This window comes from Dermacentor albipictus, chromosome 4 (genome assembly GCF_038994185.2).
Source record: "Dermacentor albipictus isolate Rhodes 1998 colony chromosome 4, USDA_Dalb.pri_finalv2, whole genome shotgun sequence".
Lineage (NCBI taxonomy): Eukaryota > Metazoa > Arthropoda > Arachnida > Ixodida > Ixodidae > Dermacentor > Dermacentor albipictus.
Window position 1 is genome coordinate 135759870 of NC_091824.1, and position 12095 is coordinate 135771964.

General features: G+C 44.5%; 1 protein-coding gene across 7 annotated transcripts in view; it reads right to left on the bottom strand.

The window, feature by feature from the left end:
- LOC135898385 (serine/threonine-protein kinase SIK1-like) overlaps nt 1–12095 on the bottom strand; it is a 466770-nt gene that overhangs the window by 17283 nt on the left and 437392 nt on the right. For all 7 annotated transcript variants that reach the window (XM_065427280.2, XM_065427281.2, XM_065427279.1 and 4 more), the window contains 3 exons: nt 9720–9835; nt 7253–7362; nt 2052–2182 (listed from right to left, as the gene is read on the bottom strand). In XM_065427280.2, coding sequence (XP_065283352.1) covers nt 2052–2182; nt 7253–7362; nt 9720–9835 — 357 coding nt within the window. The remainder of the gene's footprint in view (nt 1–2051; nt 2183–7252; nt 7363–9719; nt 9836–12095) is intronic.

The following is a 12095-nucleotide window of genomic DNA, read 5'->3' on the forward strand; positions in this document are numbered from 1 at the left end:
GTGTTCATGAGTGGCGCGGAAGGTCTCGAAAGGAGCATTTCAAACATTCGGCAGCGGGCGGCCATTCTTGCTTTCGACTTTGACGATCACGAAACTTTAAAGCGCATTCAAAAGTCACTGCCTTGTGGGAAAAAAAAATAAACTGCATAGAAAATAAAACATAGTTCTCCTCCTTCACTTCCAATAGCGCAGTGTGTCCATGAGTGGTGCGGAAGGTCTCGAAAGTGGTGTTTCAAACCATCATTAACTGGCTAACGATGCACAATGGGCACAGTAAGGAAAAAGTTAAGCTATCTATTTTTCAAGGTTGCTGCAGGTGTCTCCACAAGAAAACGTGGGAAGATTAGCGAAGAAACATTTTTAAAGCAATTCTTAGTGAAAATTATTTGCAAAGGACTGCATAGGACGCATGAAAGAACCAGTCCAGTTGTTTCTTTTTACCGTATTCGTGCAAAGTTAATAAAAGTAAGGATGAAAGTAACATTAAAGTAATCAATTACTATATAGTAAATGCTCAGTTACTTTTGTGGGGCTGTAATTGTAATTGGTTACTGTTTTTCCGTGAGGTGTAAAAGTCTGCCATGCACTTGTGCTGTGATGATCTTAAAAATGCAAACTCTTGTTAAGGCTGTTCCACACGACGGACCAAGTCTGCGGGCCAATCGATCATGTGATGCAATGTCACAGCCCACCGTGGTCCGGTCTGGCACAGTGCACATCCACATGGCGGACCGCCATAGCAGAAGGCAGAGCGGACCAACCAGCTACACTAATGCTTTTTCGCCTTATCATTGTAATCATTCCGGCTCAAGTCCCATAAAGCCGGGAACGGCTCAACAAGGGATACAAGATTAAAAAAACCTCCTCGTCACTTCAAGAGGATATGGTGTTTAAAAAATATATCTGCTGCACACACGTGTAGGCAGAACGGCGGACATGAAACGACTAGCTTTTGCTGAGTCAAAAACTAGATTGGATTTGGCTGAAGACACTTTGTTGCCGGACAACATTCATTGGCTACGCCAAAATCGCTGCGATTTGAATGCGGTCCGTCGCCAAAACTGATGTGGAAAAAGCCTCGGTGATTTGTTGGACCGTGAGGGCCGCGGTCTTGCATGGGCCAATGGAAGTCCGTACAAACTGGTCACGTCCTATCATGTGATGCGCGGACCACGGTCCAAAAGAGCAATTTGGTTCGTCGTGTGGATAGGCCTTTAATGCAAACCTTGCGGGACTGCAAGATTCGGTTGAATAACAAATGGCGGTAAATTGAACAAATTCAAATAATTTTTTCGTTGCTTAATGTAGACTGTAACCTAGAGAAAGGTAAAATGGACGCCAACCACAAAAATAATAACAAGATGCTTTGGCTCCCATGCGGGAGCCTTGTTCACAATCTGGCTTATGAAGAAGGGTCTCTTGTGTGAGCCGAAAAGACTTGTTGGCATTTATGTTTTTGGTTAGTGTTTTCTTTTTTCACTATGATTAATCCTGACCAGACAAGTTTTAGTCAAACCCATGATTTCATTTGTCCGTAATGTCTTATTGTTTTTTGCTCTTAAAGTGCAACTCGACGAGCATGAGGCAAAGAGCGCCTACATGTTTGAGTGCTGCCTCAACATGGAACGACAAGAAAGGAGCGGTAACAAATGGCTTCAGGGGCGGAGAGAGCGTCAGCCACCAAAGGTTAAAAATAAATTTAATTACATCAGCTTCAATCTTAGGCAAGCAGTAGCACTGTCTGCTTAATTTCTTATGTTCTTATGTTTTTTTGGAAACTAGCGCTAGCATGAAGGGTCACCAGCGGGGGTCAAATTAACCGAAGCAGCATGCTTTCGCGTTCGAATTGGACAAGTTTTCCTTCCATGGGAATGTATGGTTTCTCACCGTGATTGTACAGTACATATGAATTAAATGAAAAGTCGAATTACCCGAGGTCAAATTAACGAGAGTTGACTTTAATTCTATACCAACAAGCTCCAATTGACACAACAGCACATTGCTAAACAGAGCCGAGTTCGAATGCTGCGGTGATTGCAGCATCTCACTACCTGGCTGCTTTTCCATGACGGTCAACAGGCCAGACCTCCGTTGCCGGGGCTTCCACTGAGCATCCTGCACCTCTTCTGCATTGCCCATGGCAACCGTATGCCTCTTGCCATGGCCACGTGCCTGCAGATACCTGCACAAGAGAAGCGACAAACATGTGAGTGTTTCAAGCTGCACCTACCAGTAGCAAACTTCTTTCTTCTTACTTCCAAAGGTGCACCAAAGAGAAAGACTAAACTAGTTCAGGCTAATAAAGTAATTTATCAAACCTATATTTTTGATAATTTTGTAGTAATATGTTGATCATTAGAAGAGAAAGTGAACGTCAAAGTTCCCATCTTCTGGAATTTTATGCCAAAATCCCAGAGCCAGTATGTCAGTGTGACATCATAAATTTCAACGTATATTTAAGGCGAAAGGCTTATATGCCCCGTAAAGTGGAAAATCCGGCAAGTTTCCAGCATTGTTATGTTTGACCAGCGGGGGCTGGCGATCTTCCGGGAAGTGACCTATGGAAAGGCGCCACCAGGTCTGCTGCGACGACTCGCTTTGAAAGGATGACCAGACGTCAGTCCCCAGCCCTTCGGCGCCACCATGGCTGCGGCGGCGACCCGCTTTGTAGGGAGGACAATGCGCTGCTTCCCCAGCCGTTCGATGCCGGGATGTCGGCTGTAGCGACAACCGGCTTTGCGAAGACAAGAATGCGCTGCGTCAACCAGGGGACGGCGCCGAGATAGCTAGGTGCAGTCGGCGGAGCAAGTATTGTTAGTGTGTACGCCTTCACGGAACGATTGGAGCAGGGGAGCTCCTGGGAGATATTTTGAGATGTCGTCTACCGCAGCTTAGAAGTCGTCAGGCGCGGCGGGCACTGACTGCAAGGTCAACTCTGGGATAAAGAGGAGCCTGCTCGGGTCTGGCATCGTGTCTGCGAGAACCCACTCACCTCGGCGTGGTCAGTGCAACCTGTGCGGAGGTGAGTGCATAAACCCTCCCCCACTGCATGAAGAGGCTGAGTTGAAAGCAAGGGGGCAGTGGCATCATGACACAGAAGAAAACAGAAGGCCTTCATAAGATTTCCATGACCGCTGGGCCAAGTTAGTTGTTCAACATAAAATTATGAAGGAAAGCTCACGCAAACAGTGTGCTTTGCACATAAAAGGCAAGCATTATGTGTTGGCTTTTTCACACATTACAAGGAGTAAATCTGTGATGGCAGATGCTACAAAATTACTACGTCAAAGCAAACAGCACCCTGAAAGATCTGCCCCTAGAGTTTCCTACAAAAATTACTCTATAGAACTAGTGAGAGTGCCTATGGGACAGGGTTTGTACAAGTCTCAGAGCCAAGAATTTAAGGATATGCAAGGACTTTCAAGGCCTTGTCAAAGCTTTTTTTAAAGTTGCAGAGCAGCATCCCATTAAAATTTTTTTTTTTTACAGTAACAATGTTTCCAAAACACTATAGCTAAACTTAAGTACTACATGTATAATGAAGTCAGTGAAATTGCCACTTTATCGCCGGCGTGAAGAGGTGTGGCACGAAGAGGTAGCCGCCATTGCCACGGTTTATTAGGCCAGCCAGCCATGGTGCCGCGAGATCTCAGGAGCGGCCAACGCCATGGCCATTCAGGTCAAGCGTGGTAGCGTGTTTTTTATTCATGCGCTACATGCTAGTGAGCCATCGTCTTCTTCACCGGCTCTGGAGGCAATAGTCGCGCCGCTACATTGTTATGTTGAAATTTCATTATATTGAAATGGGACTTTTTATACAAATAAGTACAGTTGCTGAGGTATTTTTCTTGCACAACAGACCATTGAAGTTATCACATTATCGTGTAATCAGGAAAAAAGAAGAGAGAGAAAAAAAAAGAAAACCTTATTTTGCTGAGGAGAAAAGACATTGTGTTGAATTTGAGAGTCTGTGAACCGAGGAACGGTTCCATGCCATGTTGATGGCATCTTAATATCGGCAGTACAAAATGAAGCCTGCGAAGCTTTCATGCCCACTTTGCCGTCACGATGCTGATAACGGGCCACGCTGATAGCGTCGCCTGTAGTGGGATGACGCTAACCATCTTGGATGAATAAACTCCTGCATCTGCCACAGATTACCTCCAAGATAAAGGGTGAGGACAGTGCCGAAAGAAAAGGGAAAAAACAAAAAAGTAAGTTGCCGCACCTGCTTTTGTGCCACGCACCCTTTGCGGCAGGATTTTGCCACATCACCAGCCTCACACGCTTTTCTCCCTCCTCCTTTCCACTCCTCCAAAACACTAGCCCAGCAGCAGTGATGGGGAAAAGGTGGATGGAAGATGGAAAAAAGGTGCGAGGGTGTGACTCTGTCGAAGGCGGCTGTCGTGTGGGGGTAAAGCCCCTCTGTAGGCTCTATGTGCGGCGCACAGATCAAAGGCACGTGTGGCCAAGGTGTGCAGCACGCAGGCAGTTGCAATGGCTTGCTCTTTTCTCTCCTTTTTTCTTTTACTGTAACATCAATTCTTTTTAAAATTGGGAGTTTGCTGGATCCACACTGATGTGCTATAGAAAGCTGGTCATGAAATTATCTTATAATGTATTACTTGAGAAATTCAAGGGTTTTCAAGGGGAAAAAGAAAAAGAATTACAGGATTTTCAAGTGCCTTGAAAACATACTTTTCAACTTCAAGGGTCTTTCAAGGGTTTCAAGAACCTGTGCACACCCTGTAGGAGCTGCAAGCATGGTAATTCAGCCAGCATAGAAATCTCACGCAGTAATAGTTCAAGTGCCGAAATAGTAAAACTTTAGCCAGCAATAGCCAGCATTTGTTAGTACATGAATGTGCCTAAACTTCATCCTTCTGGCTCCAAATGACTTTGCAATTTTGCAACTTTGCAAGTTGATCATTTTCAGCAAAATATTGCGCTACAACTACAACTGTTCAAAATAATTACCCACGAAAGTGGAATTCTACTGTCATTGGCATTTAGAAAAATACGGTTGCTCTGAAGTTAAGGCCAATAAACACAGATAAAGTGTACTAAACAAAGCCAACAGAACGTCAAAGCCACAAGTACAATGATGATACACATCCATGTACTAAGCATAATTCCGTGTTTGCTGTATGGTTGTAGTGTCAGAGTTCACTGTAGTAACTGTAGCAGAAAACTCTATGGGTTTGCCAACTAGCAATGTGCAGAGCACAATTTCCAAGAGTTGACATGCCTACGGGCCCCAAACGGAGGGAGAAAGGGGATGCGGACAACGTGGGGGGCTGTTGCCTAGTCAAGGCTAGTTGTTTAACATCTTGCGCTTTCCCATGTCTTACCTTCTTCCAAGTTCTTAGATCTCCCGTATAGCCAGTGTTATCACAGAATAGGAAGCATGTGCACTAATCACGCTTGAAGACAGCTACTACTGCTATAGTTCATTTGTTCCTGTGAATGAATGAAATATGATTAGAATGACTCGTAATGATAAAATATTTCTTCTCATCACTAAAAGGCACTATTTAAAACAAATAACTAAATACATAGAATAAAAAATTTTCCATGTTTCAGGCAGTGGCTGCATGAATGTGCATTTGGCATGGAGACAAATGAAAGATTTAAAATAAAACTAAAAGCAGACTTAAAGGAAAGCCTCATAGAAACACTAAATGCAAATACTAAGCTGACATGGAGTGTTAAAATACCATTCCCGAAACCTCACAGCACTTAGTTTACAAGAAAATTGCGTCTGAAGGGTCGCAAACCTTCAACGCAATTCAAACCACTTGCCCCCGAGCGAGAAGCGGTGACGTTGCATACAACATCACCACTCTTTACTGCCGTTGGTGAGTAAAACGGTGCCCAATAGACGGCGCTGCGGTTTTCTGTGCAAAGCGCAAATGTACAAAAATGGAGAACCCAAGCCAAGACAAAGCGCTGGATTCGCCATTGCAGCTGCTCTTAATTAAGTGGCATGGGCTATTCGGGAATCTCGCAACATCACATGGACGTGGAATTCTCTGCTACTTCAGCTTGTGTGAGCTTCACGAGCCAATGAAACCAGTGCAGCACTACATGATAATGAAACTACTGAAATGCAAAAGTGCGAGCACAGCAGAGTGGAGAAAACAAAACCTTAAAGCCACCCGCGTCATTGTCAAGCATAACGTTAAAGAGATCTTTTATTCTAAAAGCCAAATTGAACTCGACAAGTAGCATTTCCTTTCATTTTATAATGCAATACAATGAATTTTTTATTACCGGTAGTTGAACAAGCGTGACAATTAAAATGAGGAGTGCATTTGCCATCAGGCTACTACTTCAATGTCCCGGGGAGCCTCTATCCATGTTCCACATTTAAATAAAGCTTTGTTCACAATAATATTGATGCCTTAGACGTTCACGAGCACTAATCTATCATATTAGCTTTACTTAATATTTTCCCTGAGTGTCCATTTAATTAAGTGCAGCTCAAGTACGTGGTGGCTGGTCCCCAGACAATGACAGTGACAACACTGTGAAGTTGTCAACAACCCCAGCGCAACAGCAATGGTCATGATGGCATGATGATAGTCCAATGGTTTACAGGTCACAGACTTGGGTGTGAATTGTGAAAGGACAGAAAGAGGGAAAAATTATAGTGGATTCATAGCTGCCTTTGGTAGTGCGGCAACATGAGAACAGGAAGTAGTGAACTGACAGGACAATGCATGCCCTGCCAGTTCACTATTACACATAGTTCTCATGTTGTTGCCCTGCTGAATGCGGCTGGAAATTAATCTTGGGTTAGGAAAAAGAGAATGTAAAGCAAAGCTTGCTTTATGGAGTGAGAGAGGTTTTGATGTTGCGGTCTGTGGTTGGACTGGGTTACTATAGTGGATACTTTTCTGGGTTTCTGGGGCTACTGTGGAAGTTACTTAGGTTTTCTTTGTGGCGTCCAGAGAGTTTAAATGCTACGGTCGGTGGCACTGTTTGGACTCTGAAGAGGAGAGCGCAGGCAGCAAGGAGGGGGAGAGGGGCAGTGCAAGAGGAGCAAGGCATGAGGAGAGGTAGTATCATGCACTGAGTGCATAATCCTATTCTTTTTTTCTTTTGGGAGACGTCTGTCAAGGAAGCATGATAATAATCATTACGATGATACTTGCAACAGGCAAAATGAAAGTTTAATGAAGTGCCCCTAACAGCTATAAGACATTACTAAACAGAGTAACAGTAAAAATCAAAGGGAGCCACTATTAACCTTGAGATGGCATTGCTGTCCATCTGCTCTTCCAGCTCCTTGCATTCATCACCAAGTGCAGAAATTGGATGAAGAGACGGTGGCACGGCAGGACTCACAGAAGACAATTTCTGGTAAGAAAAGGAAAAGAGTGATAAAATAAAGAAAGACACTTAACAAACGGGCTTCTAGCATATGCTTTAAATTCAAGCACTATCACCAGCATTCAAAGGGTGCTCAGTAATGCCCATTTCCTTTAACCCTATGTATACCTACAACAAAGAGCACAGACGTGCGGCTCATCAATAAGTGTCCACACTCAATCTATTGAACAGTATGACAGCATAAAGTTGGACTATTTTATTTGTGTCTAGTATGGCAAACAGTGCAGAGATTTGCACACAGAAGGTGACATAACACATGTTACATGTCCAATTGTCTGTCTTGTCCCATTGTCAGTCCTGTTTGCTATGCTGAACCAAATGGCAACAGAACAGAGTGTTTATATATTATGTGGAAAGAAGAGCACAAATTCACCGAGGTAGATGACATGTTGGGCACCGTAGGCTTGCAAAAGTACAGCATGCCAGCATATTCTGTTTCCACGTGACTGAGGCATAGCACAGCCTATTGGCAAAGACTAAAGGAATGTTGTTTCTTAATGTCATGCTACCTTGCATTGTTGCTAAATGCAAGTGATCAGCAACACTGCCCCAGTGAGAAGAAAGGTGGAGGGTGCATGCAATTATTTCGCTTACCCAACTTATGTTCCAAAGAAACAAAAAGCTCATTCACAAAATCTGGTCTTCGCAGCAGTGACTGAAGAAGTTCATCACATAGAAACTCAGCTACATGTCAAGGAGGCATGAGAGGCTCCTCTCAGAAAAGAATGCTGCACCTGCCTTCATCCTTCCTTGGTTAAAAAACTATTTTCTTTCTAGCAAGGAGAGCAGCTGTCCCAGTGATTCACCAACGACAAGCTGTGGTCATGCACAAATTGCACTGACAGCCAAGATTGGCAGGTGCGGGTTTTACACAGACATACACTATACCACAACACAAGCACCTTTTAGACGTTTTGTCTAAAAGACATCTTTTTCTTTAGCTTTTTTTTATTTCGCTCTTGATACTGTTGTGTGATTGTACAATTGTCTATAGACAATTGTATACCGCTAGTCTACTATGTTAGGCTGAAAAATAAAAAAGCAACACTTCTTGCCAGCTCCACAGTGTGGTTGTCTTAAACTAACACTAGCTTCTTTGTCTAGTAGAACCACATCAAGTGGCAATATATCTTAATCAGAAAGGTATTTTAACTGGAAAGGTATTTTATGTATGCTGGCAAATTTTGGTGTATCTTTAAATGTAGAACAGCCCATAGGAGACTAAAACTGCGCCACCATCTTGCTGGTTCTCAGCCAAAAAGGAATTTTCGTTGAGAAAAACCATTGAAGAAAGCGACAATGAGAATCCTAGAGAAAACAGCTCCTGTAGCAATCACCCACAAAGGATGCTGGATGCTGGTTGGAGGCTGTGCACTGTACTAGAGCCTCAGGAATAAAGAAACTTTCTGAAATAAATCACTCACTATGCATTTGTTCCCACGAATGCTCTTCCCGAGCATTGTCAAAAATGCGCGAAATAGTTTCTGATCAGGACGATCAGAATGTGGGTACCATATTTGCCAGATTTGAATGTGCCCCAAAACCTAATTAACGCGCACCCACTTATTGCGGGCTTAAAGTAGGAAAATAAAAGTGCGCCTGAATTTCACAATCAGAAAAAACGAGATGTGCAGAACTGACTTCACAAAGAGGAAATTTTGTTTTGATATGAGCTTTCACAATGAAATCAGTACGCCATCATGGCCATTTGCGCTTCATTGGCCACAGATACCAAGCATGTAGAGGCGGTATTCTCAAGCAATCACTTTTAGAGATACTGCAATAATTTTCATAAGACTTTGCATTGGAGTTGTATAAGTCCGAGAGCGTTTCTAGCACTCTGTGCAGATAGCAAGCTTGGCACAGCCCCAGAATTGCTAACACCTGATTACACCCACGCATCCCGAGCCAAGTCGCGTGAAATCTCGCAAAAGTGATAGTAGCTCCAAAAGTTATTGGCCGAGAATACCGCTTTAGATCCTAGTCGAACCCAAAATGAACCAACCGCCACCTTTGCTTGCCATTTTGTGATGCCGATGACCTGCGCCTGACAGTTGTAACTGTAAGCTGTTGCCAACGGGGCGAATGCAGTTTGGTTCCATATCTGGTTGTAATGTGCAGGCAATTTTCTGACCCATTTTTCTTGGAAAAGAGGTGCACATTAGATTCATGTCAATATGGTAAAAGCCCACGAAGGCAAAGAATCAAGGCAGTTTAACCACATTAGGAGAGGAATTAATGCTGCTATCACCCGCTGCACCACAAACACATAGCACGTGCTCAACAAGGAAATGCCACAGCACAGGGACAGCTTTCAAACTCACAGGTGAGAGCAGCTCCTTGCTCGATGGGTGGCTGTACTGGCCTTGACACAAATGACGTTGGAAGAACATTTGGATGTTGGCACCACCATCTGAGGCACGCCGGCCAAAGCCCACAACTGTTGGAGTTGAGAAAGACGAAACACACACAGACATTAGACAAGGTCAGGTGACAGAGAACCCAAAAGATGCACCATGCCCAAGATTAGTTGCAGCCTGGAGCCAACATTTTGACCGGCAATTTGCCTTCATCAGGCACCTTCCCTTGAAACACTGTCTCCATACTTCACTCCTCTTTGTTAAAGGGGCCCTAAGACACCTTTATAACTAATGATAGAATGACCTAACTAAAAGACATCACTTCAAAAATCTCCTGCTACTGAAATTTTTTAAAATCCTTCAAGTATAAGCAGAGTTACACCTGGTTATCGCACCAATAAGCTGCTCTGCCTCTCCTTTTGCCTCCGCTAGCGCACTGGAAGCTACACGGTGATGGAGGAGGCAATGCCTTGCCCAAATGCTGAGTGTCCCGGTGGCAAGAAAGCTGATCACGGCACCTCATGGTGGCTGCAGTAGACTACACTATGCAGCACGCCACTGCTATCTCGGACGCCGCGTGCAGCAGATGCAGCTACGTGCAACCGTGGTGTGTAGGCCGGCAGTGCTAAGTTGAAATAATGTTTCTGTCATATGGATAATCGTAGACACATATAGTGTTCCCTTATTTAACTCAAAATCAACAGTAATAGTATTACTGAGAATGTTCTCGTGATCACGAAATCAATCAATAGCTGTTGGTGGGCATCGCTGCATGACGACATTTCGTAGGTGAGAGCAAGTGATTTTACACAGTTTTTGATACGAGATTGTAAATTCTCTGCTGCATGCAGGGCAATAATTTTACTACGACATTGTAAATTCCCTGTTGCATACAGTGCGATAATGCTTGGCTCACATGTGCACAGGAGCCTCTTCTACAGAATCGCGACATTTCTTTACATATGTTCAAAAAGTGTTACACATGGCCCCTTTAACCCTTTCGCTGTCACGGACGTACCGGTACGTCATCGCGCTTCCCCCCCAAAACTGTCACTGACGTACCGGTACGTTCTCTATCGTGCGTTCAAAATTTCGCGCCAGAGCGCAAAGCTGGCGCTCCTGGATTGGCCACGCAATCTGTTGACTCTTTCTACAAGTTCGTATATTCGCCCCGACCTTTGTTACTCCATGTATTGAAGAGTACTGCGCGATGGCCACTCCCCCCTTTCTCTTTGCTGAGTGGCGCGGTGGCTCCGTGTTCGCTGTATCATGCGTCGCGCGCCTGTGGTTATGGGTTCAAGGGTTGCTCTGCCATCTCCACTGGTTTGAAGGTTTTTATTTTTCTTCTGTTGGTGTGCCTGCTACAGCGCGTCAAGTTCAGGCGCACGTGCCGTTGCCTCTCCGAAAAGAGCGACTCGTTGCTGCTTTCGCTCTCTCGCCGCACCCTCGCTTTCGACTTGCAGCTGTAAACGTAAAGCCCTTCGAACTTTGTTTAGCCTTTTTCCATCTCTCTCTGTCATCTTGATCACGCAACGTCCCATTTATCTCCGTTGTGCGGGCGACTGAAAGCGCATCCCCCCTGCGCGCGGTTACTTTCGGATGGCTCAGCGCGCGGGACCTTCGTCTGCTCATTGGAGCGGTGGCTCAATTCCGAATCAGAATACGAGCCGAGCTCGGATTCGGACTCGGACAGAGTCGCATGCGAGGAAGAGGGTTCCGCGTCGTCAGATTCGGATGTTGAAGGGATTTTATAGTCAGGCTGATGATGATGATGATGTTTACTAACAACAGCTGCAGAACACTGAAATGTGTATGTTACATTGACTATGTGATTTGTATACCAATCATAATCAAAAATAAATTGCTATGTTCATTCCCTGTTATGCACGTTCCCTGAAACCAAGCCGACACTGGGGGTGCGTCACGGTCAGAAAGGTCCGACAGCGAAAGGGTTAACTTCCCAGTCACTGCCCAGTCACTGGGTGTGCAGACTGCACTGTGCCTGCAGTCTGCACATCCTTGCTGCAGCTGGGGTCACTCTGTAGGCTGTATCAGCCTCTTCACTCAACACTTTCTCGCCTTCACAGCATGCTGCAAGTGGCCACATTCACTTCCAGATGATTAATTAATTGAATGTTTCCAAATTAGCATTCCATTTGAGGACACCGAGCGACTCTAGCTCGACAAAAATTATAGGACAACCTTTCACTGGATTTTGATTCATTAATGTGTTTATCTTGTACTACTGTCAGTCACATCATATTCGGTGTTAGAGAGTGTCCGCTTGCCTTAGTAACATATTTATTATTATTTTGCGAGTTACTGCTTTGTCCTTTCTCT